This window comes from Phoca vitulina, unplaced genomic scaffold (assembly GCF_004348235.1).
Source record: "Phoca vitulina isolate PV1807 unplaced genomic scaffold, GSC_HSeal_1.0 scaffold22, whole genome shotgun sequence".
Lineage (NCBI taxonomy): Eukaryota > Metazoa > Chordata > Mammalia > Carnivora > Phocidae > Phoca > Phoca vitulina.
The window spans coordinates 13,233,161-13,252,071 of NW_022589725.1; the positions used below are offsets into that span (position 1 = coordinate 13,233,161).

The 18,911-nt window shown below is 52.3% G+C and overlaps 1 protein-coding gene across 1 annotated transcript; it reads right to left on the reverse strand.

Moving 5' to 3' along the window:
* Window positions 1-9,847: 9,847 nt before the first annotated feature.
* Window positions 9,848-14,727, reverse strand: SOX12 (SRY-box transcription factor 12). Its single transcript, XM_032419969.1, has one exon. It carries the CDS (start codon window positions 14,360-14,362, stop codon window positions 13,418-13,420), a length of 945 nt encoding a protein of 314 aa, XP_032275860.1. The 5' UTR covers window positions 14,363-14,727; the 3' UTR covers window positions 9,848-13,417.
* Between the last annotated feature and the right edge of the window lie 4,184 nt (window positions 14,728-18,911).

An 18,911-nucleotide genomic window follows, 5' to 3' on the forward strand; every position in this document is an offset into this window, starting at 1 on the left:
ATTCTCTTTCCCTCTTTGAGCCCCTGACCCTTGCTAAGGATCAGCCCCTTTTATCTTGAGAAGGGAGCTGAGGCTGGGGGGAAGGGGTTGGGAGAGAAACTTCCTTCCTCCCTGGAAGGAGCATATGAGATAGCCTCCCTTGTTCTCTCTCCTAACATACCTCCAGTTCTGCCCTGGGCAGTATGTGCCCGTGGCCCATCTCTCTGGAGAACCAGCCATTGCCAGACATCTGTGTCTATTTCATTCCTTGTCATGTGCCCACAGCCTTGGTTTTGTCTTACACTTGTTTTGTTGTGTGGTCTTAGGAAAGTCACTGCAGTGCCCTGAGCTTCATCAAACACCATTGCACAAACATGCCTTCATGCCTTGAACATCCATCCTGTCTCTCCATGTGCTGGGGGCTGGGGATACAGAGATGAATAAACTACAAGATGAAGCCAGATCTTTTTCATTCACTATTGTATCCCAGAGCGTCATGTAGTGCTCGGCATTGACTGGGCAGCTCAATCAATATTTACTGAACATAGACTAGTGACAATTACAAATATATGACGTTTATTATGTGCAAAGGGCTTGTCAAGAGCTACTTAGTGTACCACGTAACTCATTCAACTGTGTGTGTGAGAGAGACAGAGACAGACAGACAGAGACAGAGAGAGGAAGTCCTGGAGCCCAAAACTAAAGGCCTCTGAGTGGTGACAGGAGATCAAGCTGGAGAGGCAAGCATACGTCAGACCTTTCAGGGCCTCATAAGCCAAGGTAAAGAGTTTGCAGTTCAACCCGAGTTGTGGGGACCCATGGAAGCATTGGAAGGAGGGATGTGATCTGAATTGCACACTGAAAAGATCCCTCTGGCTGCTGATCCCTTAGGAGAACAGGATAGAACACTCCAGAGTGGCAGCAGAGAGATCAGGGAGGAGCCTCCATATCAGAGATGACTATGTCGTGGCCTAGTGGGCTTGCAGAGAAATGAATGGATCCAAGAGATGTTAGGGGGTAAAATGAACTACAGGAATAGCAAAAGACTGGAAACAAACTGTGCTGGTTTTAAAACATGGCAACGAATTCTTTAGCACTTCTCCTATGGAGAGATGGGATCTCCGTACCCTCTCTTTGTATCTTGCATGAGCTGATGACTGCATGGGGCAAGTGATGCTCCAACTTCCAAGGCTAGGACATAAAAGGACGTGCACTTCCCCTGGAACTCTGGCTCTTGGTGACCCGAGGAGCCATGGAAGAAGTCTCTCTACCTGGAGGCTGCCATGCTGTGAGGAAGCCCAAACCACATGGAGAGCCCACATGAAGTTACCAGTCCCAGCTAAACTTGGCCTTTGATTCATCCCAATTCAGGCATCAGACAAGTGAAGAAGCAACCAGATGATTCCAGTCCACAACTGTTTAAATCAGTTTCAGCTCTGATGATAATGGGAGAGGGGATGGATGAGGTTCCAGAGGTGATGGGAAGGGATGAGGTCAAATTTACAGGAGGAATGGGCTTTGAGCCAGCACAGGAAGGATCCAGTATCCTCTGAGACCCGGGGGAAGGAGGGAGGGTGGCCATTGAGAAGAGATACAGTGTGGTTTTTATGAGTTGAATTCTGCATGAAACAGATCCAGGTTTGAATCTTGGTTCTGCCACTCACTACTTGCATGATTTAACTGCTCTGAGCCTCTGTTTCCCTGACCATAAATTAGAGATATTATTAGTGGTTGCTTCTCAGAGGGGTTATAAGAGTGAAATGAGATATGCACATAAGACCCTTAGTGAAGCACCTGGCACAGAGTAAGACCTCAACAAATGATTGTTGCTACTACCATTATTGTTGCATTAGTTTATAGGTCAGGAGGGCAGGGAGTTGAGTGACAAGACATCTGATAAATTGAATGCTCTGGAGAAAAACAAGAAGCATCATCTATTAAGAAAGAGGAAGGGGTTTTAGGAGTGCCTGGCTGGCTCAGTCAGTGGAGCATGCAACTCTTGATCTTGGGGTTTTGAGTTTGAGCCCCACGTTAGGTGTAGCAATTGCTTAAAATGTAAATTATTAAAAAAAAAGAAAAAAAAAGAGGAAGGTTTTAGTTCAACAGGAGGCTTAAAAAGGGTGGTGAAACAGACACAAAAGGCCATATATTGTATGTTTCCGTATATATGAAATAGCCAGAGTCAGAAAATCCATCTGAGACAGAAAACAGATTAGTGGTTCCTAGGGGCTGGGGGAAGGAGGGAATGGGGAGTGACTGCTTCATGGGTTTCCTTTTAGAGTGATAGAAATATTCTGGAACTAGATAGTGATGATGGATGCACAACACTGTGAATGTACTATCACTAATGATGAATTTTATGTTATGTAAATTTTACCACAATCTTTTCAAAGTGTGGTAAAGATTTGGAAGAATCAATAATAATGATGGTGGTGGTGATGACAGATGTTACTTCCTGAGCATTTGCCATGTGTCAGCATAATTTGTCTTCAGGATAACCTTATGAGGTCACTTGCCTGAGGTCACCCACCTGAGGTCATTCAGTCACAATGTGGCAGCATCTGAATTGGCTCTGTTGGCTCTGAGGCCATGATCCGTAGAGACAACAGAGTGCATGGCTGTGACTTTCTTTGACAGTGTCTGGAGAAATGGGAATGAAGCAGGAGGCTGCTGGTACCCCAGCTCCTTGGTGAGGGTTCTCCAGGATAGGTGGAGCAGAAAGGGGGGGGCGGTGAATGGGATGCAGAGAGCAGAGGAGAAAACAGATCCCATAATGAACCTCAGGATGGATCCTGGCTCAGTGGGGAAGGATGCCAAGGCAGCTCAGGAGGAGAGCAGATGGATCTGGGGAAGATACAGGAATTCCAGACGGAGGAGCTCAATGAAGTCCAAAAATAGGTAGATGGGAAGAAAGGGAGCCTGAGGTCAGAGTGTGGGACGTTGTAGTTAAAGATTTTAGACGTAGAACCCTGTAAGAGATGAGAAGGTTTACTAACCAGTGCTATCCAATAGAAGTTTCTGCAAAAATGGGAATGGTCTAGATCTGTGCAGCTTGAACGGAACCACTGGCCATATTTGGCTATTAAGCATTTGATATGTGGCTAGTGAGCTGATGACTGAATTCTAAATTTTATTGAACCTTAATTACTTTATTTACTTATTTATTTTTAAGTAGGCTCTATGTCCAATGTGGGCTTGAACTCACAGCCCTGACATCAAGAGTCACACGCTCTACCCTCTGAGCCAGCCAGGTGCCCCCTAACCTTAATTACTTTAAACTTAAGTTTTTTTTTTTTTTAAAGATTTTATTTATTTGACAGAGAGAGAGACAGCGAGAGAGGGAACACAAGTAGGGTGGGTGGGAGAGGGAGAAGCAGGCTTCCTGAGGAGCAGAGAGCCCGATGCAGGGCTCGATTCCAGGACTCTGGGATCATGACCTGAGCCGAAGGCAGACGCTTAACGGCTGAGCCACCCAGGCGCCCCTAAACTTAAGTTTAAATAGCCACATGCAGCTAGTGGTCGTCATATTGGACAGTCAGGTGTCGGTGGGACAAACCTTGCTGCCAGGGCCCTACTTTGAGCATGAGTGTCATCTCAGACACCTATTATCCATCCCCTTTCACCTGGTCCTTTTGCCCTGCCCCCTAGTGGTCTCTTCTCTCCATTGTAGCCACAGAGATCCTTCGAGCATGAGTCAGATTCTCATAGGGGAGTCTCATTCCCTGGTCAAAACCCTCTAATGACATCTCATCTCACTCAGGCCAAAAGGAGAAAACTGTGGTGGATTAAAGATGGCCACAAGCTCTTTGTCACTCTGCCCTTCATGGCAGGTGGAGTTCTTTCTCCTCAGTCTGAGCTGGCCTGGCCATTGCTTCAACTAACCAAATGTGGCGAAGGCAACGCGGTGGACTTAGCTTTCAAGACCAGCTTCCTCTTCCCTCCTCTTGGAACACTCACTTCTGGAAAGCTCCCTCTTGGACCCCAGTCCTCATGCCGAAGAAGCCCAAGCCACATGGAGAGGTCACATGCTGGTGCTCTGGTTGACAGCTCCAGCCAAACTTGCAGCCCACAGCTAGCACCAAACACTGTATGGGACAGCATGGTGTGAGTGAGTCATCTCGGACATGTCCGCCCACTTGAGCCCCCAGATGACATCACACCAGCCGGACTATCCCACTGAATCCCTCGAACCCACAGTATCATGGGAGATAATAAAAGTGCTAAGCTATTAAGTTTAAAGATGCTTTGTTATGCAGCAATGACTATCCCAAACCAGTTCTTTTTTGTTTGTTTGTTTTTAAGATTTTATTTATTTATTTGACAGAGAGAGAGAGAAAGAGCACAAGCAGGGGGAAATGCAGGCAGAGGGAGAGGGAGAAGCAGGCTCCCTCCTGAGCAGGGAGCCCGACGTGGGACTCTATCCCAGGACCCTGGGATCATGACCTGAGCTGAAGGCAGTCGCTTAACCGACTGAGCCACCCAGGCGCCCCCGAACCAGTTCTTACTAGCTCCTATGCTTGCCCCTCCCCCACAACCTTACTTACCTCCATAATCTCCTCTTCTTCCATTCCCTCACTCACCACTCCAGCCACACTGGCATCCTTGAGTGAACTAAGCGCATCAGACAAACTCCTATCTCAAGGTGTCAGAGCCTTTGTACTTGTCTGTGTCTCTGCTTTTATTGATCCTTCTCCAGATATCTGCATGGCTAGCTTCTGGCTTTATTCAGACCTCTGCTCATATGTCGCCTTGTCAAAGAGGTTTTATTTAAACACTGTGGTAGAGACATAGACTGCTCACCAAATTTCCATGTGCATCACATACATTTCTCCGTTCCCTTGAAGTTAGACAAAACCATGTGATTAGTTCTGGCCAGTGAGATCCAGGTCTCCAAAGAGAGCCTTGGCTGCAGATTTTCTTGGAAGAGAAAGAACAGAATTTCACATTAATTTAGTTAACAGAAAACCCTGAAAACAACTGAGGGTGAGAACTTGGGTTGCTAAGAAACCTCCTAGAATGGGGGAGATGTTTGGCATCCATTGCTAGGCAACCTAAAAGAAGCTAGATAGGCAGGTTTGGCTGCAAGTAGCTTTCCCCCTCCTTTTCGTAGGCTCCCTGAATGCCAGACTGGATATGCTCTTAAACACTCCTGGTCCAACGACCTAACTGCATAGATGGGGAAACTAAGGCCTCAAAAGGCAAGATGATTAGCCCAAATTCCCTCTAATTTCTCAACAAGAGCAAAGACAAAATGGCATAGGAGGGCATTGTCTTGGGGACTGACCTGGCATGGCTGAGGCCGAGCTTTAGGGAAGAGCTGGTAGCCGAAGAAGAGTCTATAAAACAATAAAAAAGTCAACTGTAAAAGGTCTTGAAAGCCAGGCCATGAATCTTAGCCTTCATCCTGAGGGAAATGGGGAGCCACTGAAAGGTTTTCAGAGGAAGTCACGTTTGTTTTCTTTTCCTTTCTTTTTCTTTTCTTTTTACACAGACAAGTACAAAGGCTCTGACAGCTTGAGATAGGAGTTTGCCTGATGTGCTTAGTTCACTCAAGGATGCCAGTGTGGCTGGAGTGGTGAGTGAGGGAATTTATTTATTTATTTTTAGAGAGAGAGCAGGAAGAGGGGCAGAGGGAGAGGGAGAGAGAACCCTAAGCAGACTCCCCGCTGAGGGCAGAGCTGGTCATGGGGCATGATCTCACGACCCTGAGATCATGAGCTGAGCCGAAACCAAGAGTGAGGAGCTTAACCAGCTGATCCACCCAGGTGCCCCAGTCACGTTTGTTTTCAAAAGACTCCTTAGGCTCGGGGGCACCTGGGTGGTGCAGTCCTTTAAGTGCAGGACTCTTGGTTTCAGCTCAGGTCGTGATCTCAGGGTCGTGAGATCCAGCCCTGCGCCAGCTCCATGCTCAAGCTCCGAGCGTGCTTGAGTTTCTCTTTCCCTTGTGCTCTGCCCCTCCCTGACACGAGCGCCCATGCACGCTTGCCCTCTCTCTCTCTCTCTCTCAAATAAATAAATAAATCTTTAAAAAGAGCCCATGGGCTGCAGTGTGGAGACTCAGGACAAGGTCCCAATGCCCTCCAGGTGCTTCCCGTCCTTGCCAGTCCATCTCCTCTCTCCCCACCACCTCCTCCAGCCACAGCCAACTCTGTTCCACACCCTCGTCTCTTGCCGAGCCTTCCCACTTGCAGTTACTGGTGTCTGGAAAGCTTTTTCCTTCATCTGAATCTGCTTAGTCTTATTGTTCTAGTTATAGCTGCTGCATGACAAACTGCCCCAGAACTTAGTAGTGTGAATAACCACAATTTCATTACAACCATGGACTCTGTGGGTCAGGAATTCAGACAGGGTAAGAGGGGATGGCTTTAAAAAAAAAAAAAAAAAAAAAGAGGGGATGGCTTGTCTCTGCTCCATGATGGCTGAACCTTAGCTGGGAAGACACTGCTTCAGCTGGGAGTGACTTGAATGACTGGGTGCTAGAATCACCTGGAGCCTCCTCTGCTCACGTGTCTGGCACCTAAGTAGGTGCCTGCATCACCTGGAGCACCTAGGTGGAGTCTCTCCACATGTTTTGGACTTCTTCACTGCATGACGATCTTAGGGGTGTTGGACTTCTTATTTGGTGGCTCAGTGTAGAAACCTACAGCATCTTTCTGCTACATTCTATTGGTTACAAGTGGATCATGAAGGCCAGCCCAGACTCAAGAGGAAGGAAATTTATGGAAAGAATGTCAAATAACTTGAAGCTGTGTTCTAAAACCACGTCAACCTACTGAGGTCTCAGTCACAGCTTAAACATCACCTTCTCCATGAAGTGATCTGACCATGCCCTGCTCCATGTCTGGATTAAGTGCCTCCTCTGTGTGCCCCCAGCCCCACTGTCCACCTCCATCAATGCATTTCCATCCGCTGTTTATGTGTCTTTCTCCTCCTCGGGACTGTGAGTTCAGTGAAGACAGGCCATGTCTGTCTTTTTCACCTTTGTACTCCAGCACCCAGCACAGAGCCTGGCAAAAGCAGACCCTTAATAAATGTTGAATGGGTGAGTGAATGAATGATTGAATGAGCTAAGGCAAGGAGTCCAATGTAGAAGCCATTCCTTCCTTGTGAAGCTGACATACTAGTTAGAGAGAGATACAAAATTAAAATTGTATATGATAAATACCACAGTGATAAATGCTATTAAGAAAAATAAAGCAAAGTAAGGGGATAGTGTAAGGGTGTGTGTATGACACTTTACAAGAATGATCAGGGAAGGGGCGCCTGGGTGGTTCAGTCATTAAGCGTCTGCCTTCAGCTCAGGTCGTGATCCCAGGGTCCTGGGATCGAGCCCCGCATCGGGCTCCCTGCTCCGCAGGAAGCCTGCTTCTCCCTCTCCCACTCCTCCTGCTTGTGTTCCCTCTCTCACTGTCTCTCTCTATCAAATAAATAAATAAATAAAATCTTAAAAAAAAAAAAAAGAATGATCAGGGAAGACCTTTTTGAGGTAGCAACGTTGGAGCCAAGACCCGAAGAAATGAGGGAGTAAGCCCTGTGGGTATCTGGGAGAAGAGCATTTCCAGCAGAGTGAACAGCAAAGGGCTGGCTATTCAAAAGGGCTGAAGTGGGCATGTGCTTGGTAGTTTTAGGGAACGGCAAGGAAGCCAGTGAGGCTACAGTATGGCAAGGGAAGGGAAAAGCAATAGGAGAGGAGTCCCACGGGGGGCCACAAGCTAGAATACATAGGATTTTGCAGGCCATGCTGAGGACTTTGGCTTTTAGTCTGAATGAGATGGGCACCAGTGGAGGGTTTTGAGCAGAGGTGGGACATAGTCTGATTTATAGTCTAACCAGATCCCTCTGGCTGCATGGACAACAAGACTGTGATTGAGGCAAAGGAGAAAGCAAGGAGTCCAGTGAGGAGGCTGGTTCAGGATACCAGGCAAGAGATTGGGGGGGTGGGGCGCGGGACCATGAGGGTGGCCATTGAAAAGGTGAGAAGTGATAGGACACAGGACACATTTTGAAAGTAGAGCCAACAGGGATAAGGGATATGAAGCTGTGGGGGAAAAGAGGAGCTAAGGATGACCAACAGGTTGTTGGCCTTTTAGTCACGTGAGATGTGAAGATGTGGGGTGGGGAACAGGCTTGGAAGCACTGTGGAAACAGGAATTCATGTTTAGGCATGCCAAGTTTGAGGTGCCAGTTAGACATTCCAGTGGAGATGACAAGGAGGCAGCTAGACATGAGTCTGGCAACATCAGGATGGAGATACGGACTTGAGAATCCATTACAGCTATGTTAAGAGGAATTCTAAGATGGCTCCAAGACTGCCCCCCCCACCCACGGTGTGCATGCCCAGCATAACCTGCTACTCTCCTCCGTGTGGGTGAGACCAGTGAGTATGATGGATGTCATTCTTGTGATTAGATCACATTATATGGCAAAGGTGCAGAGATTTTGCAGATGTGATTAAGGTCCCCAATTAGCTGAGTTTTAGTTAATTAGAAGCGAGACTTCCCTGGGTGGGCCTGATCTAATCAAGTGAGTCCTTTTTTTAAAATTTTTTTAAATTTATTTTTTGTATTATTATTATGTTATGTTAATCACCATACATTACATCATTAGTTTTTGATGTAGTGTTCCATGATTCATTGTTTGTGGAGGTTCCTCAAAAAGTTGAAAATAGAGCTACCATACGATCCAGCAATTGCACGACTGGGTATTTACCTCAAGTGAGTCCTTTAAAAGAGAGCCTTCCCTGGGGCACCTGGCTGGCTTAGTCACTAGAGCATGTGACTCTTGACCTTGGGGTCAGGAGTTCCTGCCCCATGTTGGGCACAGAGACTACTTAATTAATTAATTAATGAAAGCCTAGGTGCCACTCTGGGGGAGAGCCTGGGAAGATAGACACTGGGAGTGGTCCTCAGGATTCAAGAGTGGCACCAGCTGACAGCCAGGAAGGACACAGGGGATCTTGACCCCAAGGAACTGAATTCTGCCCACCACCACGTGAAGTTGGAAGAGGACGCTGAGCTCCAGAAAGGAATGCAGTCCGGCCCACACCCTGATGCAGGCCTGGGAGATCCTGAGCAGAGAACCCAGCTGAGGCATGCCTGGATTCCTGGCCCACAGAGACTGAAACAATAAATGCGTGTTATTTTAGGCTGATACATTTGTGGCAATTTGTTACCCAGAAATAGATAACCAACACCTCAGTGTATAGGTGTTTTTAAAGCCTTGGAACCAAGATGATTCAAATAGCCCAGGTCTGGGATCCCACGGGGATGAGTCAATGACTGCATGAACCCTGTGAGATTGGAGTGGGACACACCCCACCCCCAACCCTCAAATGCTTCCTATTCCTTTCAGCCTCTAGGTGTCCCCAGAGTCCACATAAGCAGATCTCTCCCCACCTTTTCCAGGTCAGAATCCATTTCCTTCTGAAATGGGAAGAACCAAGTAACAATAAATGGTCTCTCTTCTGTTCCTACTTTCCCCTCCCGAACTTTCCATATGGGGAAACGAGCCTGCAAAGGAGCCCTGCCCAAGGTGCCACAGCGATCTAGGGCTATCCCTAGCCAGGCACTTTACCCTCCCACGGCATTCTGAAGGACAAGAAGACTGACCACCTCCCTCTCTCCAGCTTTGACCAGGGGAGGGATCTGCAGTTTCTCATTGATGCCCACTGGAAAGGGTGCAGCCCTGAGGCGGGGGCTGCCGGCCTGTGTGGAGAAGAGAAGAGACCCCTCCAGAGGTCAGGGGCATCAGAAGTGCCCAGCTGCGGGTACAGGGCCAGTGACCCAATTCCCTCTGTCCGGCCCCTCGCACCCTCCGTTGCAAACTGAGTTCCCCGAAAACAGACGCTGAGACGGAGTCTGGGGTGCAAGATATTTATTAGGTATAAACACCTGTGAAAAGAAGAGGGAGGAAGCAGGATCCAGTACAGGGGTCAAACTGCACTACAGGCCTAGCAGAGCCTTGGCCACCTGGAGGGGCCCTGGGTGGGTGTCTGGAGGGGCCCTGGGTGGGTGTCTGGAGGGGGAGGTGAAGGCCCCCACCCTGAACCAAAATGGCCAGGCGTTCGTTTATATACCTGATCTCCCTGGGACACCAGATGCAGGCTGCCCTGGGTCCAGGGGCTCTCGGCAGCTGGAGGCTATCCATTGACCATAACGTCTCACAGCCGGGCAAGTCCTTCCTTCAAGGGGCTTCGGGTGGCACCTAGCTCTTTCTCACCTTCTCGATTCTTTCCTAGAGGATTTTTTGGGGGGCTGGGGACATCTTGCTTTCAATCAGAGGCCGAGAGAGAACGGTCACTATAATTTTTGCACCTTCCTCAACCAGACCCCCTTTCTGTAGGCACCCAGCCCTCCCAAACCTGCTATAGTCTTTTAAATTGTCTACGGGTATCCCAGTCCCCGAACACCCTCTCTGAATGAGGTCTGCACACTTGGCCTTGGTTCTTACTGGGGAAACAGGCTCTGTTCAACCTTAGGAATTCACTGGATCTGGCAGTGGAGGAATTAGGGGGAGGGGTGTCAGGGGGAGAAAGAGTTTTGAAAAGGCCTTCCTCTGTTTCCAAAACATGCTGGTAAGAATCTCAAGGACAGGAATCCGCTGTGGTTGCCGTTGCTCTTCTTTAGTTATTCAGTAAATCTACAGTGCGGGCCCATTCTGTGCCAGACACTGGGGCCAACCCCCCCACCACTGGGGGCCCTGAGTGGACAACCTAACACCATCTGCAGATTCAAACAGGGAAGGAGGCAGCACCCTGAGGGAACGCTCCACAAGGAGAGAGAGAACCAAAATGTGGGGCCCTGACTCTGACCTTGGCTGCTTGCAGGCCCTCCTACAGGTTGCTTCGCCACCCTGACCGTTTCCTCCTCTGGACAATGGAGTGGTACACTTTAGGGAGCATCTTATTAAATGCCTCTCACCTCGAACTTCATTTCACCCTGAAGCAGGTATTGCTACCAGCCTCATGTGACTCCCATGAAAAGACTCAGGGTGAAGTGAATTTGCTCAAGGTCACACAGGTGCTCAGTGGTGGTGGTACGGGGGCTTCTGAGCCCAGACAACGTGGCCCGACCCTTTCCACTTCTCATTAAGGGTGGGGCCCAATTGGCCCCCCGGGGACCAGGTATGCCTGCGTGCTTATTTCATTCGGTCCACAAGGATTTAAAAATATTTGAGTCAGCTTTCATTTTGCAATTGAGATGTTCATAGAAACATCCAGATTTCTACCTTCTCTTGAACAATCTGGCCACCGTGGGCTGCATTCCCACAAGGTCACGACTGGCCTGAGGTGAGCAGCTGCTCGCCTTGAGGTCACAAAGCCAGTGTCGACCCAGACTCTCTCATTTATGTCACATGCCTGGCCCTGCAGGGATGAGTTTGTCATCCTTACTGAAGACCAGGGAGGCCTGAGCTAGAGGGAGCCAGAGGACCCCCCTGCTCTTCCTGCACGGTGCTAAGTCATAAGGATGTCCCTCTGGCAAACTGTCTGGGGGAGGGGTTGAGGAAAGGCACAGACATGTAGAACCACAGGGCAAGGTCGGGGCAAATACACTTTATTCAGTCCTGGCATCAGACTGGCGGAGTCCTGCTGTGGGCGCCAGTGCCCCAGATCAGAGGGACCCCTCCCCTCAGCTACTACACTAGTTCTCCAAGACCACAGACAGTGACAGCTCTTCACTCACATGACGTTTTCTGGGTTTTTTCATTGTCTTTTTGTTGTTGTTGTTTTTCTTAAAAAAAAAAAAAAGAAAGAAAGAAAAGAAAAAGAGAGAGAGAGAGAGAGACAGAGAGAGAGAGAGCGCGAGAAAGGCCCAGAGCCGGAGCACCAAGCTTAAAGGAGGCAGCTGGTGGCTTTGTCAGCGACGGGAACGCGTGGGGCAGAGACCTGCGGAGACCCTGGGCAGGGGTCCAGGAGGACTCTGGGACCGTTTGTTCCTGAGATTTGTGTGTGTGTGAATGAGAGTGTGTGCACACCCAGGAGGGTGAACACACGCCGGTGAGATACAGGTAGTGAGGGCAGAAGGGGGCGTGGGGAGGCCGGAGGGGCGGGACTTGAGCGGACACTTGGGGAGTAAGGGGGCAGGGTCCCCGAGGGCACCCCGGAACTGAACACAACCTCCTCAGACAGCAGCGCTATCCCGAGTTTTCACATGGAAAAACAGGTGCAAACGGCACACCTCCACTACGCTGACCCTCCCTTCAGTCTCACTGGCCCAGTCCATAGTCTCACCAGCTGTTTAAAAGTGGGGCTCTTCTTGCCACGCCGGCTGCTATCATGCCTCAGTCTCAACACCCCCACCCTGTACCAACGTGCCTCAGTTTCTCCCACTGAATACTGTCACTGTGGGCACAGGACTTGAGTGATAGAAAGGAGTGGTGGGCGTAGGGAGGAGCCCAGGCTGGGAGTGTGCCTTGACGTGATGGGGCACTTGGAGGGGGGTGGGGAGCAGCAAGAACCCTGTCCCCATATAGACTGATAAATGCCTTGGTTCGGAGTTTTCTTGGGCAGTCCTCTCGTGGTGCAGTTCCAGATGAAGACCCTATTCCCAGTTCCCAGGTGGGGGAAAGAAAAGGAAGGTTTCTGGGACCAAGGGAGACTGTAGAGGCAGTCTAGCGGTGTGTGTGTAGGCGGGGGTGAAGGGGGAAGGAGGAGGAGGTGCACGTCCGTCTGGGCAACCCCGCAAGGAAAAGGGGCTATGCCACCAGGGAGAGTTCCAAGCTCCAAACCAAACCGTTCCGGGCCAGCTAGTCTCTTTCTCCCCCTTCCTAGTGCTCCTCCCATTAAGGCAGCGACGCCCCGTCGGGTTGAAAAGAAGCCGCGGCTCCCGGATCAAAAGATTTCTCAGGATCGCTCAATACCCGCCCCACTTCTTCCCGGAGCGGGCCACAGAGGCGTGCGGTTCGACTGGGACCGGCCCCCTCCTCCCAAGAAGCATTAAGCATGCGCAAGAAGGGGGCGGGCCCCAGCGCTCGGGGAAGGGGAGGAGGGGGGCATGGGAGGAGCGCGCAGTGCCGCCCAGCCGCAGGGCCCCCCTAAACAAGAGAGGAGGCGGGCTGGGCGAAGGCGGAGGGATTCAGGAGCAAGGGCAGGGGCGTGTCCTCCGGCCACGAGGAGGGGCGTGTGCGAGGTGGGGGAGGGGTGCAGGTCTGTAGGAGTGGACGTGAGGTGTAAAGGAGGGGGGCTGGCTGCTGGTGGCTGTGCGGGAGGGGGCAAGACGGGGCGGGGCTTGGATGTCAGGGGAAGAGTGGGGGTTGGGCTGCCTTGGGGTGTGTCTGCGGGGGAGGGGCATGTCTGGATTTGAGGGGGATGGGCACGTCTAGGAGGGGGGAGGCTGCGCGGGAGATGGGGTGCCAGCCTCGGCCTCCGAGGGGCCCCAATACCTGATTCCTGTATGTAAACAGCTGGTTTGGGGGCGTGCGCGCCCCGCTGACGGTGGGCTCAGTAGGTGAAAACCAGGTCGGCGATGCTAGACGGGCGCCAATCCCCCGCGATCATCTCGGTAACCTCGGGGGTGCAGTAGTCCGGGAACTCGAAATGCGACGTGCCCGAGGGGGGCGGCAGGTCCGGGTCGCGGTCCAGGGCGCTGCAGTCCAGGCCGGCGGGGCCGGGGGGCAGTCTGGACAGAAAGCCCAGCGGCTCCTCCCCCGACGCCACCGTCTCCTCTTCGCCTTCCTCCGCCGCCGCCGCCTCCTCCTCCTCTTCCTCCGGCTCCTCGTCCTCCGACGGAGTGGGGGAGGCGGCGGTGACAGCCGCCCCCTCGCCCGACGGCCCCTGGGCGCGCTCCGCTGTTCCCCGGGCAGCCCGCCCCGCCGGGACCATCCTCCACAGCTCCCTCCCGGGGGTCTCGACCAGGCGCACTTCCAGCAGCTCCTCGTCGTCGTCCTCGTCGTCGTCCTCGGGCGCCGCCGCGCTGCCCCCCAAAGGCCCGCCCGCTGCTCGGCGGCCCCCGCGGCCAGGCAGCTGCGGCCCGGGCTTGAGCCGGCTGCCGCCACCGCCACCGCCGGGGGGGCGGGGCCGCGCCTTGGCGGGCGCCCCCTTGCTCTTTTTGCGCGGCCGGTACTTGTAGTCCGGGTAATCCGCCATGTGCTTGAGGCGCAGCCGCTCCGCCTCCCGCACAAACGGGATCTTCTCCGAGTCCTGCAGCAGCTGCCAGCGGCGGCCCAGGCGCTTGGAGATCTCGGCGTTGTGCATGTCGGGCCACTGGTCCATGATCTTCCGCCGCTCGTGCTGCGACCACACCATGAATGCGTTCATCGGTCTCTTAATGTGGCCGCTCGGCGTCTTGCACCAGCCGGGCTCGCGCGCCCCCTCCTCAGCCGGCCGGGGCCCCGGGGGCGGCGGCCCGCCGTCCCGCTTGGCCCTCGCGCCCCGCTGCTGCACCATCGTGCCTGGGCCCGGGGCCGCTAGACGCCGCCGGGGGCCGTCCGCATCCTCCGCGGCTGGGGGTGGGGGAGGAGGCAGCAGCGACGGAGGGGCGGCCCCGCCCCGCAGCTCGGCCCGGCCCCCGCGAGCTGGGGAGCGAGGAGCTGGGCGCTCGGGCCCAACGGACGGCGGGGGGGAGAAGGTCAGCGGCGCGGTCTCAGGCGGGCTCGGCGCGCCCCCGCCGCCTCCGGCAAGTTGCGCCCTGCCGCACGCTGCACATTGTTTTGCGGGGGCGGAGGAATCGCACCCTCCGGCCCCCGCGGGCTCTCCTCGCAGCCTCCTGCTCCGCCGCGGCCCGCCCCGCCGCCTTCCAGTGTCTTTCTCCCCGCGCGGCCCCGCCGGCGCGCGCGCCACCCCTCCCCCTCGCCGTCTGCGGGCCGCTGCGGCGCGCGCGGGGCCGCCCCGTGTAAACACCGAGGTACCCGCTTGGGCTGCGGGCGGGCCACGCCTCGCGCTCGGGCGGCGCGTCACCCGTTGCTGGGCAGAGAAGCTGGTATTTGCATCTCCCAATCGCTGGCTGCCGGGGCGGGGCGGGGCTCGGGCTGCGGGGCTGGGCGGTCTCGCGGCTGGGTTGGAGGGTGTCGGATGAGGTCGGTTTCTTTTCTTAGGCTGGGGACTGGAAAAAGGGTGGGGGAACGCGGAGCGTGCTTCCCATCTGCCTCCGAAAGCTTGTCCCGCCCCACGTTGCGTTTGAAATTTTAGCTTATTCAGTGACACCTGCCGCCAGGTGGGACCTCCGCCCCCTCCTCTTTTGGAGGCGTCTTTCTGGACCATCCCAGAACAGAATGTGGGGGGACTCAGGATCGGGAAAGCTCTTCAAGGGGACAGACTCCTCGTTTCACAGATGTAGGCCCTGCCTAGTACACACAGGGTCCAGCCACACAGGGGCTCGACAAATGCTTTTTGTCATAAACCCAACGACTATTTTTTTAAGTCTCGTTTGAGGCGCCACCAAAGTCCTGAGAAAGAAGGGAATATGACGCCCACTTTCCGGATTCAGAACAAGGAAGACTAGCTGACTAGGGCTCGGATCCCAGGCTCGCGGTCCCAGCTCTCTCTTCCCAGCTCAGCGCATCTCGCTGGGGCATCTCGCCTACCAGCCAAAGGTCCTGAGTAGGGCTGACTTTCCGCTTTTCACAGTCCTCAGGCGAGGTTCGAGGATGCAGGAGTGTCCCAACCCAGGTCCCACCCCACACCGCAACCAGCCGGTTGCGGGACTAGGGCGCGACGTCCCTCCCGAGTCTGAAGAAGCGTGCGCGGGCACGGGGGCGGAGCCAGGCCAAGGGGCGTGTCCGCGACGCTTGCTCGAGGCGCGTGGAGGGGAGGGGCTGCGCGCTCCCTGCTCACCACGTGTGAGCCCGCTCGGGCACCGTGGGCCGTGTGCTGCCCCCGGGGGAGGTCACCTTCACGGCGCCATGGGCCCCGGGCGATGGGAGGGGGCGCTGAAGCCTCGCCCCTCGGCATCAGGAGCTGGGAGGGGTCGGGATCAGGGTCTCTAAAGTGGCATTCCGCTGGGGTGTAGTGGGCACTGTGCAGGGCGGAGGGTGAGAGCCTGGAAGCCGACCTCACCCACCACCGGGCGGGTGGGGGCAGAGAGCCCCGCCGGAGGGTGTGGGGCGGGGAGGAAGGGCTGAGGTGCGGCTCTGCAGACACGGGGGGCGGGGTGATGCTCTGGGTGCCCGGGAGGGAAACTGGAGCGTGGCGGGCGGGAGGGGGCGACTCTTAAAGGCACAGGGCGCTCGGAAGGGGAAGGCCCTGCTCCCGACCAAATGGTTCTTCCGCAGATGTACTGGACGCTGGGATTTGGAGATCTCCCGGGTTTGAACCTTCAAAACGGGATTTTGGCCTGTTCAATCCTCCATGGAGTCAGAATTACTGTACTCATATCCCAGTGCCTCATTCTCCTCCTTGAAATGGGAAAAAGCAGTTTCTCCCTCGTATGGTTGTTCTACAAGTTAAACAGGATAATGGCTGTGAACAAATCCCTGACTCCTAGTAAATGCTCAATAAATATTAGTTATCTGGGACCCTGGGTACCAACAACGTAGAGACACCAACAAAATAAAATTGGCGGCATGTATTTATTTCAAAAAAGGTATCAAAAGTAATCATGGGAAAATTAAAGCTTTTTAAAAATTTTTCTAACACTTCTACACTTTTCCCATTTAAGACGAGTTTTATTTTAAATGACATATGAGGGGATGGCCATCTTTTTCCGTGCTTAAGAACCCTCAAAGGTCTTATTCTGACCCTTCGGGTGCTGCTATTGGTCTAAGGGTTTCAAGGGACTGGCCTCCGGAATGTTCCTCAAACACAGAAGGCTTGGGCCCACCTTAGGGCCTTTGTACATGCTGTCTCCTTTGCCTGGAAAAATTTTCACCCCCATCCGCACATGGCTGACTCATCTCATTCTAGCCTCAGGTTAAGTGAATTCTCTGGAGAGGTCTGCCCTGCCCACTCTCTACTGTAGCCCACCCATTCCACTACATTTCAGGTGCACAGAATTGCTTGTCTCTGACACATTTTCATCATTGTCCATATTTAACTCACTTTATGTTTCTTTGTATTTATTTATACACAATATAATAAAAACCAGTTAAGGGATGCCTGGGTGGCTCAGTCAGCTAAGCATCTGCCTTCAGCTCAGCTCATGACCTCAGGGTCCTGGGACCAAGCCCTGGTTCATCAGGCTCCTTGCTCCATGGGGAGTCTGCTTGTCCCTTTCCGTCTCCTTCTGCCCCTCCCCCACTTGTGCTCGCGCTCTCTTTCTCTCTCTCTCAAATACATAAAGTCTTAAAAAAAAAAAAAAACAGTTAAATCAGCAACCAACATAATAACTGGTACGTTGACAATAACCTACCTTCTATGAACTCCTTTCCCAACCCATCTCTTCCCTTCCCTTGCCTGAGGTAATGTCTATCCAGAAGCTTCCTTGACATAAAAAAAAAGGGGGGGGGGCGCCTGGGTGGCTCAGATGGTTAAGTGTCTGCCTTCAGCTCAGGTCATGATCTCCAGGTCCTGGGATCAAGCCCCACATCTGCCCCACAGTGGGCTCCCAGCTCAGCAGGGAGTCTGTTTCTCCCTCTCCCCTTGCCCCTCCCCCTGCTTGTGTTCTCTGTCTTTCCCTCTCTCTCAAATGAATAAGTAAAATCTTTAAAATAAGAAAAAGCCACTTAACAGCTTTGCTGAGATATAATTCACAGACCATACTGTTCAGTCATTTAAAGTGTGGATGCAATGATATATTCAGAGTTGGGCAACCATCACTGCAATCAATTTTAGACTACTTTCATCAGCCCCCAAAGAAACTCTGTGCTTGTTATCCGTCTCTCCTCCATCTCCTCTACCTCTGCTCTAACCCCCAGCTTTAAGCAACCATTAATCTACATTGTGTCTCAGTGGATTTGCTGCACCATTTTACATTGCTACCAGTAGTGTGTGAGAGTTGCAATTTCTCCTCTCTCTTACTTTTGAAAATACAGTTTCTTAAAAATATATTCTCTTGCCTTTAGCTTTGTCAAAAACCTATCAGGCTGCATGTAATATTCTGGTATTTACTTTCTCACTATTACAGTGCTAAAATTCACCTAAAGGATTGCACCTATGTGGGTTTGGTTCATTTTCCATTGTGAGGATATACTGCAGTATTCCTGTTGTCCCATCCATGGACAATTAGATTATTGCCAGGTTTTTGCTCTAATGAAGAGTGTTACTGTTACCAATCCTAAATGTATCCCTGGAGCTCAAGTGCAGGGTCTCCAGAGTATATCATGGAAATTGTGATGGCTCCACCTGAGGACATGGGAATGCTAACTTTTACAAGGTAACGTCAAACTTCAAGTTGCACCAATTAACTTTTTCACCAGCAGCATAGAAGAGATCCTTTTCTTTTTTTAAATCTTTTTTGAAGAGAGGGAGTGAGCATGCATGCTTACTTGTGCGCATGGGGGGATTGGGAGGGGATGGTGAGGGAGAGAGAAAATCCCAGCCAGGCAGGCTCCATTCTCAGCCCATGCAGGGGCTCGATCTCAGGACCCTGAGATCATGACCTGTGTGGAAACCAAGAGTCGGACGCTTAACCAACTGAGCCACCCAGGCGCCTCAGAAGAGATCCTTTTCAGCCACGTCTTGTCCAAAGTTTGGTGTTGGTGTTGTCAGACGTCTTCATTTTTGCCCATATTATTCTCATCATCTTTCTATTTGCTTCATGGCACTTTTAACATTCTGGAATTATTTTATTTGTTCACTTGTTTTTTGCTCATCTTCTCTCCACTAGAATGTAAGATCCAAGAGGGCAGAGATTTTTGTCTGTTTTGTTTTATGGCTCTATCCCTAGGAGAGTGTCAAGCACGTAATAGGGGCTCATTAAATTTTTTTTTTTTTAAGATTTTATTTATTTATTTATTTGACAGAGAAAGAGACATAGCGAGAGAGGGAACACAAGCAGGGGGGAGTGGGAGAGAGAGAAGCAGGCTTCCTGCGGAGCAGGGAGCCAGCCTGAGGTGGGGTT

What these genes read in the sequence shown, in the direction of transcription:
- SOX12 (XM_032419969.1), bottom strand. Translation starts at nt 14,362, where the DNA reads ATGGTGCAGCAGCGGGGCGCGAGGGCCAAGCGGGACGGCGGGCCGCCG.